The 16,560-nt window shown below is 36.4% G+C and overlaps 1 protein-coding gene across 1 annotated transcript in view; it reads left to right on the forward strand.

The window, feature by feature from the left end:
* LOC117337568 (C-Maf-inducing protein-like) overlaps positions 1–16,560 on the forward strand; it is a 94,482-nt gene that overhangs the window by 39,581 nt on the left and 38,341 nt on the right. Inside the window, exons 3-5 of the mRNA XM_033898606.1 lie at positions 6,045–6,095; positions 8,314–8,385; positions 9,186–9,275. Coding sequence (XP_033754497.1) covers positions 6,045–6,095; positions 8,314–8,385; positions 9,186–9,275 — 213 coding nt within the window. The remainder of the gene's footprint in view (positions 1–6,044; positions 6,096–8,313; positions 8,386–9,185; positions 9,276–16,560) is intronic.

Genomic DNA, 16,560 nt, shown 5'->3' on the forward strand with positions numbered 1-16,560 from the left:
CTGCAGTCTAAAAAGTTCTTACGTGTGGATTTATCCAATCATCTCCTATGTTTAATTAAACAGTATGGCTGCCCTGAGCCTAACCACATCCAATGTGTCAGATCAATATTTTAATGTCAAAGGCTTCCTCTTGTATTATGAAGCTCGATTGAGAGAGACATCATTAAGTCACTTTATTAAAGTGTTATAGTCCTGAATAGACTTATTTAATATCTCCAAATAAACCATTTTGGGAAATATATGTGCGAAAGCAACAACACTAAACAACAGCTAAAATTGTATGAAAAGGTTGAGTCCCTGAAGATGTCCTCATTGAAGAAAGTGCCCTGGTAGGAAAAGGCTGAGTTCTTTTAGATATCTTAAGAAAACTATTATAGTTATATCACAGTGGTAAGGTTAAGCTAGGTGGTAAGGCTTGGTGGTAAGGCTTGGCGGTAAAGCTTGATGGTTAGGCTTGACAGTAAGGCTTTGTGGTAAGGCTTGATGTTAAGGCTTGGTGGTAAGGCTTGGTGGTAGTAAGGTTTGATGGTAAGGCTTTGTGGTAAGGCTTGGTAGTAAGGCTTGATGGTAAGTCTGGTCAGGTTGGGCTTGGTAGTCAAGTTTGATGGTTAGACTTGACGGTAAGGCATGATGGTAAGGCTTGATGGTAAAGCTTAGTGGTAAGGCTTGGTGGTAGTAAGGTTTGATGGTAAGGCTTGGTGGTAAGACTTGGTGGTAAGGCTTGATGGTAAGGCTTGATGGTAAGGCTTGATGGTCAGGTTTTGTGGTAAGGCTTAAACTTGATGTTAAGGCTTGGTGGTAAGGCTTTGGAGTCAAGTTTGATGGTTAGACTTGACTGTAAGGCATGATGGTAAAGCTTAGTGGTAAGACTCGATGGTAAGACTTGGTGGTAAGGCTTGGTGGTAAGACTTTATGGTAAGGTTAGGTGGTTATGTTAGGCTTTATAGTAAGGCTTGGTGAAAAAGCGTCAAGGTTGTATGTGCAGCACTTCAGCTCTGTATCCTGTTAATCTATGATTGAACAAAGGTTTTTTTTTCTCAGAAACAAATGACATATGTAGCTCATTGAAGCTGCATGTCAAGATAAACATTTAGTTTCCGGAAGTTTTTCTTGTTTACGACAATGCTTTGTCATTTCTGATCGATTCAGCTCGTCCTCTGCATCAAGTGGATCATGCAGCATGATTGTGAACACTTGAGAGATGGTCACAGAAATTAACTCGGACTATATAGCATTTGGAGTCTTTATCTTAGAATTTAATTAACGGGGGATTTAATAGGAATGTGAGGGAGGGGGAATTGTTTGCATTCTTACTTAAGCTGAACTTAAATCAATCATAGCTTTTGGATATCGGGTCTCCGTGAGAGGTAGAGTTAAATAAATGTCTGTTTATCCATAGTTAGCATCATCCATAACATACAGGCACTCAGTAAAAGGGAAGTTGGGCTACGATTACTAATGGGGAATATGATTCACCGACTGTACCACGTACCAGTTGATCCACTTTTCTGAATGGTCACAGCAATAACATTTCCTGTATTGGTTGTATTTTGGTCTTGGTTAATAAGCAGATCACACTGATACCGGTTGCTGAGTATACACACAGAATATCAGAAAACATAATTGTTTACATACCGTACATCTGTAACTGTTGCAATTACGTAAATGTGATTAGACAAGACAAGATGGAATTTTCGGAATTTTCTCAGAGAAGTTATATTTCACATTCAATGCATTTAAGCTGTAGAAAAGTACATCTATAAACATTGTTTGGACATCTTGAAGCTTACATAAACTACTCTTTTGAGTGGAATACCGGTTGTTCAAATTTTGAAATTATGGATTAAAAAAAACGAAGTCTTAATGATAATTCATGTGCAAACTTTCCGGAATTTTGCAGCTGGGGATGAATTAGAAAAGTACAGCTGTAAATCTCTTTTTGACATGCTCATATCTTTATAGACAGGTATATAATCTAAATTGCTCTTTCTGGAGAAATAGCTGGAATTTCAAAATAATTGATGAAAAATGTTTAACAGATAATTCATGTAAAAATTAGTAACAAGCAGGGAGTTTCAATTCTGGCTAGTTTGTATCAATATTTTTCAAAATAAGAAATTTATTTGATATTCATAATAACGTTTCTTCACACATGACTTAATTAGCTTTACCAGATTTTTCAATTAAAAAACAAAAAAAAAACTAAAAAAGAATAATTTATAGATCTTTTTGTTTATATCTAAGGTTAATCAACTGCTTGTTCAAGACCTGGTGGTCACTTTGGTTATCAATAAGGACAAATACAGTCAGTAAATTTCATTTTTTCATATTTATCCCCAAAACTCTGACATAAAGCACGGGGTCTATCAGAGAACAGTGAAATAGTTTTCGTTACAATTTTACTGAACTACAATAGACATGGCTTGGCCTATCTGAGTACAATGATAATATATTATAGCTTTTGTTTTGATTTTACTGAACTACAGAAGAAATGGCTGGACTTATCAGAGTACAATTAAAAAAAGCTTTTGTTACGATTTTACTCAACTAAAATAGACATGGCTTGGCCTATCGGAATACAATGACATAGCTTTCGCTATGATTTTACTGAACTACAATATACACGTACAAGGCTCAGGGCTGATTGACAAACATAGGCTTATTACTGGATAAAGACGGTAATTTAATATAACGGTGTATCCAGGCATGATAGGGAACTTTAGAGCGACTTTTAATGATCCATGCTAGGATATAAAACCTCAGTAAACAATTACAATATGGTGGAACTTCTACTTCTCTAGATAAGCTGTAGATAAATTGTCCGTACCAAAGAAACATAAATTGTTCAGATTCAGAGTTTGCAGATATAGCTATAGTCCTGTCAAATGAAACAGCCTATTTATAGAACAGCGTGACTGAGAATGATTGAATGGTTGATTAAACTGGGATTGGATGATCAGAGCTGCTCGTGTCATATGGTGTGGAAAAACGGTCCTTGGTATGTCAATGACACATATATATACTAATCGCACTCATATTTCTTATAATTGCCACTGACTCGGCATCTTAGAGTTGTGTCAATGGCCAAGAATTTTCTGATTAATTTAGCTACCATCTACATATATACCCTGGTAATGGAGAAAGTGAGAAATCTTAAGTAATCAAAACCAAAGTATTTTTTAAAATATGAACAAATAAAATAAAGTAATGCATTGAATAATATTCAAGGAATATTTTTATTTTAGGCCTCCATAGTATCAACAGTCAGGTGTGTGTATAGCTTTTTGTTTCAATTAATTTCATTTACTGGAAGAAATTGACAAATTCTGTTTTTGTGTTTTTAGACAAGAATATGGTGTTGTTTTTCAGAACCCAAGATAACTCTTGGAATACATATATCCCATATCAACACTTATTCTTACACATTTTTCATGTCAGAACATGAACATTTAATAAGATAAATGAAAACTTCCAAAAAAACTGTCATTTGTTTCGGATACAACAGAAATGTTTATCAAGTGCACCCATTTGTTGTGGAATGACTGTAAGGTGGTGGACAGCTGTTGTGGCAGACATGGCTGGTCTTGATAGACTTCTCTCGCCAATACTGATCACGACATGCGAAATTTGACAGGTTTCCTGACGATTTTTTCCCCTGATCTCAATTAAGGGCTCTGATGAAGAAACCCTTTGTGTCGCCCATTTGTCGGCCAGTCATGACCTGACCTGCTCTGAATTCTGGTCGTATTGTTTGCATGTTTGGAGTACGTACTCTAACTTTCGGTGAAATTGACGTGACCTTTTTATACACGTATCAGACTTGTGATGTGGCACAGTAATGGCATTGTCTGCGCCTGTCCGTCCATTAATCTGTCAATTCAATTTTGTTTTTGGAAAAATCATTAGAGATGTATCTATGGTAACCCTGTAATACAGATCTCTACACTACTTGGCTCTGAGGATACTTGGTTTACATTGGATTGTTTGTATATCTAAGTTACATAATAGTGTCACACAATCAACACAGGTCAGAGGTCAAGGTATGTCTTACTATACCTCCATTTACTTAAGGGGCAGGGGTATATGACTTAGTTAGGGGTTGGGGTATATTAGTTAGGGGTGGGGGTATATTAGTTAGGGGTAGGGTATATTAGTTAGGGGTGGGGGTATATCACTTAGTTAGGGGTAGGGGTATATTACTTAGTTAGGGGTGGGGGTATATTACTTAGTTAGGGGTGAGGGTATATTACTTAGTTAGGGGTGGGGGTATATTACTTAGTTAGAGGTGGGGGTATATTACTTAGTTAGGGGTGGGGTATATTACTTAGTTAGGGGTGGGGGTATATTAGTTAGTTAAGGAGTGGGGTATATTACTTAGTTAGGGGTGGGGGTATATTAGTTTGGAGTGGGGTATATCACTTAGTTAGGGGTGGGGGTATATTACTTAGTTAGGGGTGGGGGTATATTACTTAGTTAGGGGTGGGGGTATATTACTTAGTTTAGGGGTGGGGGTATATTACTTAGTTAGGGTGGGGAGTATATTACTTAGTAGGGGAGGGGTATATTACTTAGTTAGGGGTGGGGGTATATTACTTAGTTAGGGGTGGGGGTATATTACTTAGTTAGGGGTGGGGGTATATTACTTAGTTAGGGGTGGGGGTATATTACTTAGTTAGGGGTGGGGGTATATGACATAGTTAGGGGTGGGGGTAATATAAGTAAGGGGTGGGGGTACATCACTTAGTTAGGGGTGGGGGTATATATCTTAGTTAGGGGTGGGGAATATCACTTAGGAAGGGAGGGGTATATCACTTGGTAAGGGAGGGGTATATCACTTAGTAAGGAAGGGGTATATCACTTAGTAAGGGAGGGGTATATCACTTGGTAAGGGAGGGGTATATCACTTGGTAAGGGAGGGGTATATCACTTAGTAAGGAAGGGGTATATCACTTGGTAAGGAAGGGGTATATCACTTGGTAAGGGAGGGGTATATCACTTAGTTAAGGAGTGGGGTATATCACTTGGTAAGGGAGGGGTATATCACTTAGTTAAGAAGTGGGGTATATCACTTACTTAGGCGTGGTGTATATTACTTAGCTATTAACTTAGTTAGGGGGTGGAACCTTTAAGGCCCATAGGCCTCTTGTCAGAATAGAAGTTTGTTGTCGCTATTTCTTGAATAATACTGGAAGAATATCAGATATCAGATTATGAAGAGGAAAAAAAGGAAGATGGGAAAATAGAGAGAAGATCAGTCTAACATAGAACCAATAAAGATCATTCAAGGGCAGGCATTAAGATCCCTTTGGGATTTCTTGTTTGAATACACACGGACAGATTTTGAAGATTTTGACAAATTACTTTTTGAACAACTGGGCCTTGTGGATTTTGGTGATCATTGGTCAAGGTTAAAGGTCAGAAGTCCCACTTGACCACTTTTAGAATAAAAAGCTTTTGTATAGGTATCTTGAGAGCCTCTGGACATTTTGACCAAATTTGGCCAGAAACATCCTTGGCAGAAGGGGAACAGATTTTGCATAAATGGTGACTCTGACCCCCGAGGGGGCCAAAGGGGCGGGGCCCAATTGTTGAAATAGAGGTAATTCCTTTAAATCGCTACTAGTCATAAAGGTATGAATGGATTTTAACCCAATTTGGTCAGAGACATCCTTTGGGGAAGGGGAACAGATTTTGCATAAATGGTGACTCTGACCCCCGAGGGGCCAAAAGGGCGGGGCCCTAATAGGGGAAATAGAGGTAATTCCTTTAAATCGCTACTAGTCATAAAGTGATGAATGCATGTTCTAAAAACAATTCTTAGGTCTTTCAGACCTTATAGCGAGTCTGGACTTCATTAATCTTTAAAGCAGTTCGGATTCCCACACTATAACCTTATATAGCATTGTTAGAGATTTACAAATAAAACAAATTGAATATGAACATTATTTTGACATTTGGTCTTATCCAACCAGGTGAGCGATACAGGCCCCATGGGCCTCTTGTTTATTTTTTATTGCTGTGACATATATTGATGTTTGTTTCAGGCACACAATTCCCATCTGCGAGATCAATGGCTGCACTCGATAAGCTGGAAGGTTTGTGTACAGAAATACTTAATTATTCATAAATCTTGCACAACTCCTGGATAATATAAAAACCTTGTCATCCTGCATTTCAATTGAATGTTGCAGAATTAAAATAGTTTTATTACACATATCATAGATGAAGCACTATTGAACATTTTTACTGAAAATGGAAAATAGGTCTGGAAAGTGTGACAACAGGTTTTGTGGTCACAGGTGGCTACCAACCTGTCAACTTTGTTTAAGACAATATTTCATTGTACTTGTAAAATTGTACTTGAAACAATTAAGTCAGGATTTTCATATTTTTGTAGGAGTAAATAATATGATATTATTTCCAAGGGATGATTTTAGCTTACACGACACAAATTTCAAATCAACTAGATATATATGCATGGGCGAATTATCCTTTAACTATCCCTCTGCCTCAACATTTTAACTTCCTTAAAAACAAATTAGCAATTAGGTACCAATATTTGGCTTGAAGGTACCTGAGAAAGATTATAATAGAATTTCCTCATGTTAATGACCTTGACCTATTTTCAAGGTCACAATTGTCAAATATGTTAATATCTTTAAAAATCTTAATAAAAATATCAAGATTCATAAGATAATTAGCTGGATTACTACTAGGTACCTGGAATGAAGTGCTATCAATTGAAGTTATTTCAAATAAACGACCTTGACTTATTTTAAAGGTCACATGTGTCAAACATATGTCAAAAATTCTTTATAATCACTTTCTCAAGTTCAGGAAGACAGAGGGTTGTAGTTATGCCAGCAGGTACCGTGATGGGCGTACGTTCAATCTTCCTCATAAACATGACCTTGACATATTTTCATGGTCATAGTGGTCAAAATATGAAACTTTGTGAATCTCCTCAAAATTCAAAAGCACAGAGTCCTGACCCAGCATCTGATATTATGCCAGTCTGGGTTTGCATTGAAGTCATCCCCAAAGCCTTTGAAGTAATGAAAATCAAAAGGACGCCATTGTTTATAGAAGTCAATCCAATCGATAGAGAGACCCATTTATGAATTAGGCTGTTTTTTTTAACCCTTTCCTTTGTCAGTTAAACTCTTAGCTTTGGGAGATTAAGAATGCTCTAGACCTTAAAACCTAGAATGGTTTCAAATTGATTAATTTCTTAATCATTAGTGCTTTTCAGTTGTAAGACAATTTTAATCTGTGTTCAGATATCTTGTTTATCAAGAAATCAGGTAATTTGAAATTCACTGATAGCTTTGCTGAAGGTAAAGATTTCTAATTTTCGCCATGCTCTGGGATTGTATAGGGCTGCAGTTTTTAGGATTTCCACAGCACAATTATCATCTCAACTTAAATATTTGCTACAGAAACGGAAATTAAACAAAGCTAATTTGGAAACCCGCATGTGAAAGGTATATCAGTCTTGTTGTTTTTAATCACTTTTGAGAGAATTCTGTTAGAATGTTTGTTTGCTGGGATCACAGCTTAGATGGAGTGTGTTGGTATGTATGTATGAATTGTGGACGATAACCATGGTAACGTTTGCCTACATTGGGGTGAGAAAGTCTCCGACAGATAAGACAAAATCTGCCCTTTTTTCTTTGCTGAAAATTGAAACATCGGCCAATTATAATTTTTTTTATAGAAATGTTTGTGTTGCTATGGCAACCAATTTACATAACCAGGGTGAATGACATCATTCTCTACACATTCAGGTAGTTAAACGGATTTTGTGATTCATCTTTCTGTGGAATGATAAATATAACATTCTATGTATGATTTGAGGGGTGGAGATATGTCCAAACAAACATTTATGTTAAATGTAAGGGTCAGAGTGTATTCCTGCAGATCTCAAGGTCAGAGGGTATCCATGTCAATGGTCAAGGTCAGTGGGTATAGACAGTTAAAGGTCAAGGTCAAATTTTAAAAATGAACAAAGTTCAAGGTAAGAAAGTATACCTGTTAGCGGTCAGTCAGAAGTGTTACAGAGATAAGGTTAAAGGTCAGGAAATATACCAATCTGAGGTAAAGTTTAGAGTGTATACCTGTCGGATATCAAGGTCAAAAGCTATAAGGGTCAAAAGACAAGATATGAGAGTATCTGATGAAAGAAAGGGAAAATAGAGAGACTTTAAGCTTGGTTAGAAACTAGTTCATGCAGTAGTGAACTACATTACAATTTAAGTTTAACGGCTGGTGTAATTGTACAAATCCATTAACAGCTAATTTTGTTTGTTTCAGAAACACATGTACAAATGCGAAAACGTTTTGAAGAATGCTCGACGCCCAGAAGTCCTCGTAAAGGAAATTAAGGTATATACAGACATACAGTGATTAAGAATGAAATCTACTTTTCCATGGTGATATTTCATTTTTTTCACAGTATGGATGTTGGTCTGTTTTATGCTTGACCATATACTCAGTCAGGTTTTGTTGTCACCACTCCTCTGCTCATTTTCAGAATGCAACTTTATTTGGATTTAAGACAGATTTTTATTGCATTAGTATCATCACAGAATAAAATGTTACCATACTCGCGCACATAATTTTACTTTGATTGTAATTTTCTAGAGTATTCATGTAAATCTTCCTTTTGTTCATAGTTCACCATTCTGTAGTTTTTCTTTTTTTTTTAGTCCACCATCAGCAGATGGTAGGTTTTTCAAATCCCCCTGCATTCATGGTCCGTGGTCTGTTCGTCCCTCCCTCCCTCCCTCCCTCTTATCAATTCTTGTTATCACTATTTCTCAAAAAAAAAAAAAACTAAAGGAATCTGTCTCAAATTTCATATGTAAATTCCCATTGGTCTCTAATTGTGCATATTGCATTTTGGGACCGATCGGAAAACAACATGGCGAACAGGCGACCATCTTGGATTTTGACAATTGCAGGTTGCTCCTGCTATATTGTGTTATATAATGTTATCAAATGTTTTGAAGGAAGTGTTAAAGAAGATAAGAGAAGAGAAATGATCAGTCTTCCATTTGACTGATATGGATCATTCAATGATGGGCACCAATATCCCTCTAGGATCTCTTCTTTTTTATTTGAATGATGGAGCGTTTACAAGTCACAATTATAAAGTATTTTGACAATCTTATATTCTCTTCCAGAACATGATTGATCTATCATTGACTACTCCAATACAAGATGCCAGTGTATTCCAGTTTCCTCTAGACTTGGTGTCAAACCTTCTTCAAGAGGTGAGTATCTCTAAGTTTCTAGACCTGGTGTCGATCCTTCTTCAAATTAGGTGAGTATCTCAAAGTTTCTAGACCTGGTGTCAAACCTTCTACAATCGGCGAGTATCTCAAAGTTTCTAGACCTGGTGTCGATCCTTCTTCAAATTAGGTGAGTATCTCAAAGTTTCTAGACTTGGTGTCAAACCTTCTGCAATCGGCGAGTATCTCAAAGTTTCTAGACCTGGTGTCAAACCTTCTTCAAGAGGTGAGTATCTCTAAGTTTCTAGACCTGGTGTCGATCCTTCTTCAAATTAGGTGAGTATCTCAAAGTTTCTAGACCTGGTGTCAAACCTTCTGCAATCGGCGAGTATCTCAAAGTTTCTAGACCTGGTGTCAACCCTTCTACAAGAGTGAGTGTCTCATAGTTTCTTTTTGAACTGGTGTCGATCCGTCTACAATAGGCGAGTATCTCAAAGTTTCTAGACTTGGTGTCAAACCTTCTGCAATCGGCGAGTATCTCAAAGTTTCTAGACCTGGTGTCAACCCTTCTACAAGAGTGAGTGTCTCATAGTTTCTTTTTGAACTGGTGTCGATCCTTCTACAATAGGTGAGTATCTCAAAGTTTCTAGACCTGGTGTCAAACCTTTTACAAGAGGTGAGTATCTCAAAGTATCCTCTTGACCTGGTGTCAACCCTTCTACAAGAGGTGAGTATCTCAAAGTTTCTAGACCTGGTGTTGATCCTTCTTCAAATTAGGTGAGCATCTCAAAGTTTCTAGACCTGGTGTCAACCCTTCTACAAGAGGTTAGTATCTCAAAGTTTCTAGACCTGGAGTCAAACCTTCTACAATAGGTGAGTATCTCTAAGTTTCTATAGACCTGGTGTCAACCCTTTTACAAGAGGTGAGTATCTCCAAGTATCCTCTTGACCTGGTGTTGGTACCCCTGAATGTTGGCTTTTATGGCAGAGTGTAATTAAAGACTGCCAGTAATCTGTCGCTGTCTGATGGACCATTCAGACTTTCGACTGTTTTTTGTGCTGTTTTTTGTGCTGTTTTTCATTGAAAACTTAAACCTGGTGTTACACTGATGTGCAGATGTACAATAGGGGTTTGAAAAAACCTAAGGTCAAGGTTATGAAAAAATACAACCCAAAATACACTTTCAAAAAATTAGCATCTAAGACCCTATACATAAGTCAATCCAATCGATAGAGAGACCCATTTATGAATTAGGCTGTTTTTTTTTTTTAACCCTTTCCTTTGTCAGTTAAACTCTTAGTTTTGGGAGAATAACTTTCTGAAATTTCACATAATGCACAAGGAAATGCTAATGCACATTATGGGTTTTAAAAGTACATCATATAAGGCCCTTACAGTAAAATGTTCTGGGATATCACATGCATGATGATACTCTGTGATATACAGATGTACAATAGGAATTTAAAAAGTTGTTAAGGTCAAGGTCATAGTGTAATTTGTATATTTGCAGCATGTACCGTATTTGACCTAATAAGGGTGCCTGCCCTAATAAGGGCGCCCCTACCTTTTTTCAAGGAAACAAATCTTTGACTGAGTGTCAAAATGGTGTTCAAAAGTAAAATTCATGTGAAATGTTTTGCTACTTTATGTGTTCAATTTTCTTTAGCAAACTAAGTAACTGGAACACAAGTTTTCGCTACATTTTGTCTATTTCTACAGATGACATGTCAGTGCAAAGAGCACCCGAAACTAAACACACATACAAATAATAACTTACCATCTTTATTTGAAGATTAAGTAAAAGACTTCATTCTTGTTGATAAATAACTTTTGTTCTGAACAGAAAGCTAGTAAAAGACATTGTAAATCAATTATTAGGTCAAAGAAAACGATGTCTGATATGATCTGCGAAATCACCTGTGTCTATAAATAAAACACAAAAGAGTTCCATTTGAACATAAATGGTGGAACGCACGCTTTCTGGTCTAAAGATCAGCTGGCATGGTTTACAAGTTAACAGGAATATTCAAGTGATGTTTAAGCTTAATATATGATAATGAATAGATATCTTCATCTGGAATATTTTTATGACTGAATATTTTACCGTTTCCACAGCCTTGGGTATTCTGCTACAAGGTACAGTCTGTTTCATAAAACTTCAGAATAACTAATGTAAATAAGGGCGCCCCCACTGTCAATTACCCGCGCCCTGCGCCCTTATTAGATCAAATACAGTAAGTAGTAAGTCTATGTTATTGTATCACTCAGGTTAAGTTCAGAAATAGAAACATGGGGGGGGGGTTGGATTATGGACAAAGGTATATATAAAATGTAACAAGGGAGGGTGAGGGTTGGATTTCATTATGGACAGGTATGAATAGTAAATAAATAAACGAGAAAATTCAGACACGTGGCGGGGCTCACACTGACATGTCAGTTATTTACCATCAGGTAGTTTTGCTTTCAAAGAGAATGTGACAGAATTTTTTATTAAAATATGAATGAAACTTTGTGTTTGTGAAATCGTGCAGTATTATATGGCGCAAACATTATTGTTGGAGAAAACTCTGTTTGTACTGAGACATGCTTGTTCCCTCAAGGCAGGTGGCATCCAAAGTTATAGCAGTAGAAATCAATACTCATCAAAATCTAAAAAAGGACAACATTTCATGTCGCTGGGTCACGATATTGTATAATGTATAGTGTAATGTTTGTCTGTGTAGCATCGCCCAATGATAAGTTCTCTAAAAAACAATTACTGTATCCAATATTAAATTATTTTCTAGGAATAAATTGATGTGAGCTTTTGTCTAGATTTGTTTTAAATGTCAAACAATATAGTTAGGATTAGTTTTACATTGTCACATGTATCAGAGGTAGACTTATGTTGAGGTTTCCTATACCCAACTGGGTATTCTAAGCAGGGGTAAATTTGATCTGTCAGCCAATCTGTCCATGGAAATATGTATGTGCATGAAATCAGAGTCTGTGTGTCTGTCCGTGGAAGTATGTATGTCCATGAAATCAGGGTCTGTCTGTTTGTCCATGGAAGTATGTATATCCATGAAATCAGAGTTTGCCTGTCTGTCTTTACACGATTAATATGACTACACTTATTCGGCTCTGTCCAAGCAGCATGCAGCAAGATTTTTTCCTTAAATCCAATAAAGCTAATTTTAAGTAAAGGGATTTCCTTAAGTTAAGGACTTTGATGAAACAAGAGCCTGGTTTAGAAATAATTGTAACATAGATCAGTCTAATAGAGACAATTGAGGTAAAAAAAAATGAGTAAATTTTCAGATTCAGGTCTCTGTCTGTAATCAAAGTGAGATGTACTGTCTCTGTCTGTAATCAAAGTGAGGTTGTCTCTGTCTTTAATCAAAGTGAGGTTGCCTCTGTCTGTAATCGAGGTGAGGCTGTCTGTCTGTAATTAAATTGATGCTGTCTGTCTATAATCAAAGTGAGGCTGTCTCTGTCTGTAATTAAATTGATGCTGTCTGTCTATAATCAAAGTGAGGCTGTCTCTGTCTGTAATCAAAGTGAGGCTGTCTCTGTCTGTAATTAAAGTGAGGCTGTTTCTGTCTGTAATCAAAGTGAGGCTGTCTCTGTCTCTATAATCAAAGTGAGGTTGTCTCTGTCTATAATCAAAGTGAGGTTGTCTCTGTCTGTAATTAAAGTGAGGCTGTTTCTGTCTGTAATCAAAGTGAGGCTGTCTCTGTCTGTAATTAAAGTGAGGCTGTCTCTGTCTAATCACAGTGAGGTTGTTTGTAATCAAAATGAGGCTGTCTCTATCTGTAATCAAGTGAGGCTGTTTCTGTCTGTAATCAAAGTGAGGCTGTCTCTGTCTATAATCAAAGTGAGGCTGTCTCTGTCTGTAATTAAAGTGAGGCTGTCTCTATCTGTAATTAAAGTGAGGCTGTCTCTGTCTATAATCAAAGTGAGGTTGTCTCTGTCTATAATCAAAGTGAGGTTGTCTCTGTCTGTAATTAAAGTGAGGCTGTTTCTGTCTGTAATCAAAGTGAGGTTGTCTCTGCTGTAATTAAAGTGAGGCTGTCTCTGTCTATAATCAAAGTGAGGCTGTCTCTGTCTGTAATTAAAGTGAGGCTGTCTGTCTGTAATCACAGTGAGGTTGTTTGTAATCAAAGTGAGGTTGTCTCTGTCTGTAATTAAAGTGAGGCTGTCTCTGTCTATAATCAAAGTGAGGTTGTCTGTCTGTAATTAAAGTGAGGTTGTCTCTGTGTGTAATCAAAGTGAGGCTGTCTCTGTCTGTAATTAAAGTGAGGCTGTCTCTGTCTGTAATTAAAGTGAGGCTGTTTCTGTCTGTAATCAAAGTGAGGTTGTCTCTGTCTGTAATCAAAGTGAGGCTGTCTCTGTCTGTAATCGAGGTGAGGCTGTCTCTCTCTGTAATCAAAGTGAGGCTGTTTCTGTCTGTAATCAAAGTGAGGCTGCCTCTGTCTGTAATCAAAGTGAGGCTGTCTTCTGTCTGTATTCAAAGTGAGGCTGCTTCTGTCTGTAATCAAAGTGAGGCTGCAAGTTTTCATTCAAAGTCGTGCTGTGGGATGTCCAAATGACATTTTTTGTGTTTGTTATGTTGTGTGTGGAAAGCTAACTATACCAAGAAAGGTTATCACTATATTTCAATGATATCCCCTGAAGTGAGGGATGCCATTACACTTCTGCTTATATATATATAATTATTTTTATCCTAAAAATTCAGAAACCATTAAGCTTTTAATATTTATGTGGGAGTTAACAGGCATTATGTTCAAGTGTTAAAGACACCTAGTGTGTATGCGAGGCTTTTTGATTTGACAAATCCAGCTCAATAGTTTTACTCATTTAGGTTGGTAAAAAAAATCATTTAGATAAATGTACATGTGCTCCAGTGTGTTTTTATGTATATGCGGAAACACGATGTACTGAGTGGCACAGGGGGAAGTGATCGTAGATTTCAGTATCAAGAGGTAATGCTTGATTATTAACACTTAGTGTAGCCATTGTTTAAGTGGGTGGTGGTGATGATCATAATGGGCCATTATTACATTGATCCCCAAAATTCACAATAGGCTTGCCCTAGGTCAATGCTTGGAGCGATCCATTAACATTTAATAGGGGTTTAGTGGATTTAACATGTATTTTTTGGTGTCATTTTGCATATTGTTTTATGGTTAATAGGCATACTAAAGTTGTTTATGACGCGGAAAGGTAGGTTAAAGGTTAAAGGTCGTGCAATGTCAAGATCACAATTGATATCATAGTATTTTGAGAAATTTGAAATAACTTCATGAGAATCTTGAAAAATCTTAAAAGCATATCATTATGAAAATGAGATAACTTCTCACTTTCAATTCTGAAAATAACTCTGAAAAAAAACTCAAAAAAAGATGTACAATGCATTGTGTAAAGAATGCATTTTGGTTTTCGAACTTACTTGGTTGGAAAATTTTATTATCATGTTCATCCTAAAAAATACCATATATTCCCTTGTATCATATTACCATGCAGGTATGATGGCAAATTTAGAGCCAAGAACGTCAGAATAAAAATAAATATAAAACGTGATCAACACTCTGACGCATTGTTTCTATAGCAACCGTTTTATGCCGTATATATTCCGAAAATTAATGAAGGTAAACTGAACTGAAAAAAAAAAATCTTGTGTTGTCATGGTGATTTGGTTAGGTACGATGGACGGCACTGGATGATAGAAAGATTAGGATTATCATAACAAGCTCAAACGTTCAAACATAAACTGACCATTAGGGAAAGATCAAAAGGTTAAATGACAATCATGAAAAGCTTTATTCTTCTATGGATCCATGTGATTGTTACAAGCTCGACAAGACAACTCATAAAAAATATTTAAATGAAATAAAAAAAATTGTCTAATTTAAAGCTACAGTATAGATAATTGTGATAAAATAAATGTTGCTTTCAACATTTCTAGACGCAGTGGAAAACTTATTCTGTGAGTTTATTAAGGGGGGTTTTATGCTAAGATAACAAGACCATCGGAATAAAAAGACAATGAAAATGAAAGGCAGCAAGCTATTGTAATGATGTGCTTTCTGAGCCTATCACAAATCAATATTTCATGAATCATCCTCTAGCAATTAATTGTCACATCTCTGTAAAATTTTAAATATTTTTTCTTCCAAAGTTAATGATGTCTGTTTCGTTGTCGAAGATGAACGGTATAATAGAACAATAAATTCAGTACTTGTAAACATGATACTATATCAAGAGTTAACCCAATCAAATGCAGCTGACTCACAATCGCTGAACTGCAACTGTGGAAAATGGTGATAGGTTTGGTGACCCAAAGATATGATTACAATTATTACAGGCAAGATAGGTGACCTAGATATTGATTCCTTGTTTCAATAAATCCTGGTTGTTTCAGTAATTTTGGTATTTCAGAATATATTGTTTCAGTAAAGAAATACACAAGATAGTAAAGATATATAGGAAGACAAAGAAGGTCTTAAAAGTTGCTTCTTTTCCACTGAAATATTGTTACCAAATTGTTTTCTAATCTTTCCATTGTCTATTTACTCTCTCAAAAAATCCCTGTTAATATTGATGTCAAAAAAGGCAAAATGATACCTATACATCATGGTTTATCCTACATGAGCTTTAAGGCAAAAATACATTAAAAGTAACATTTTTATTTTGGCTGATTTCTGCAACCATGTTCATGTGTAACCCCCACGTGCGAGTCTCTACACATGCTATGAGCAGACTGAAACATTAGAGTTCTGAGTTCTCATGGAAACACCTCATAAATTTCCAGCACGGAACAGCGGCTACTGCCTGTGGGGGTTTGTTTACATTTGGTGATGCTTTTGTTATGTCAGAAACCATGCACTGAATTGGAATCAAATTTCTTCAGACTTCTTCTTTCAAATCAAGGGACACGGACATACGTACTGTATTAGTACTGATTCGTCTAATAATTGTAATTTTTTGGCCATAACTTCTTAACTGTGGAAGATTATTTTGACCAAATCCGAAGTATGCCTGCATCATCTGAAGTCGATGTGCAGAACACTGCGGTGAGGTCACTGACACCTTGCCTTCAAGGTCAAAGTTCAATTAAGTGTTAATGTTTCCAATAATTCTTGTCTGGACTTGCATTAGTTCTTCAACCATTAAAGATATCTTAATGAAAATTGTTTTATATCTTAATCATCGACTGAAGAAGTGCAGTGCCCTGTCATTGGACCATCTCAAGGTCACAGGTCAAATATGTGGGATTTTCACTTGGGTCCAAAACTACTTAATTGTTCAAGATATCTTGATATAACTTGCTGTATATTTGCAATA

Source organism: Pecten maximus, chromosome 11 (assembly GCF_902652985.1).
Source record: "Pecten maximus chromosome 11, xPecMax1.1, whole genome shotgun sequence".
NCBI lineage: Eukaryota > Metazoa > Mollusca > Bivalvia > Pectinida > Pectinidae > Pecten > Pecten maximus.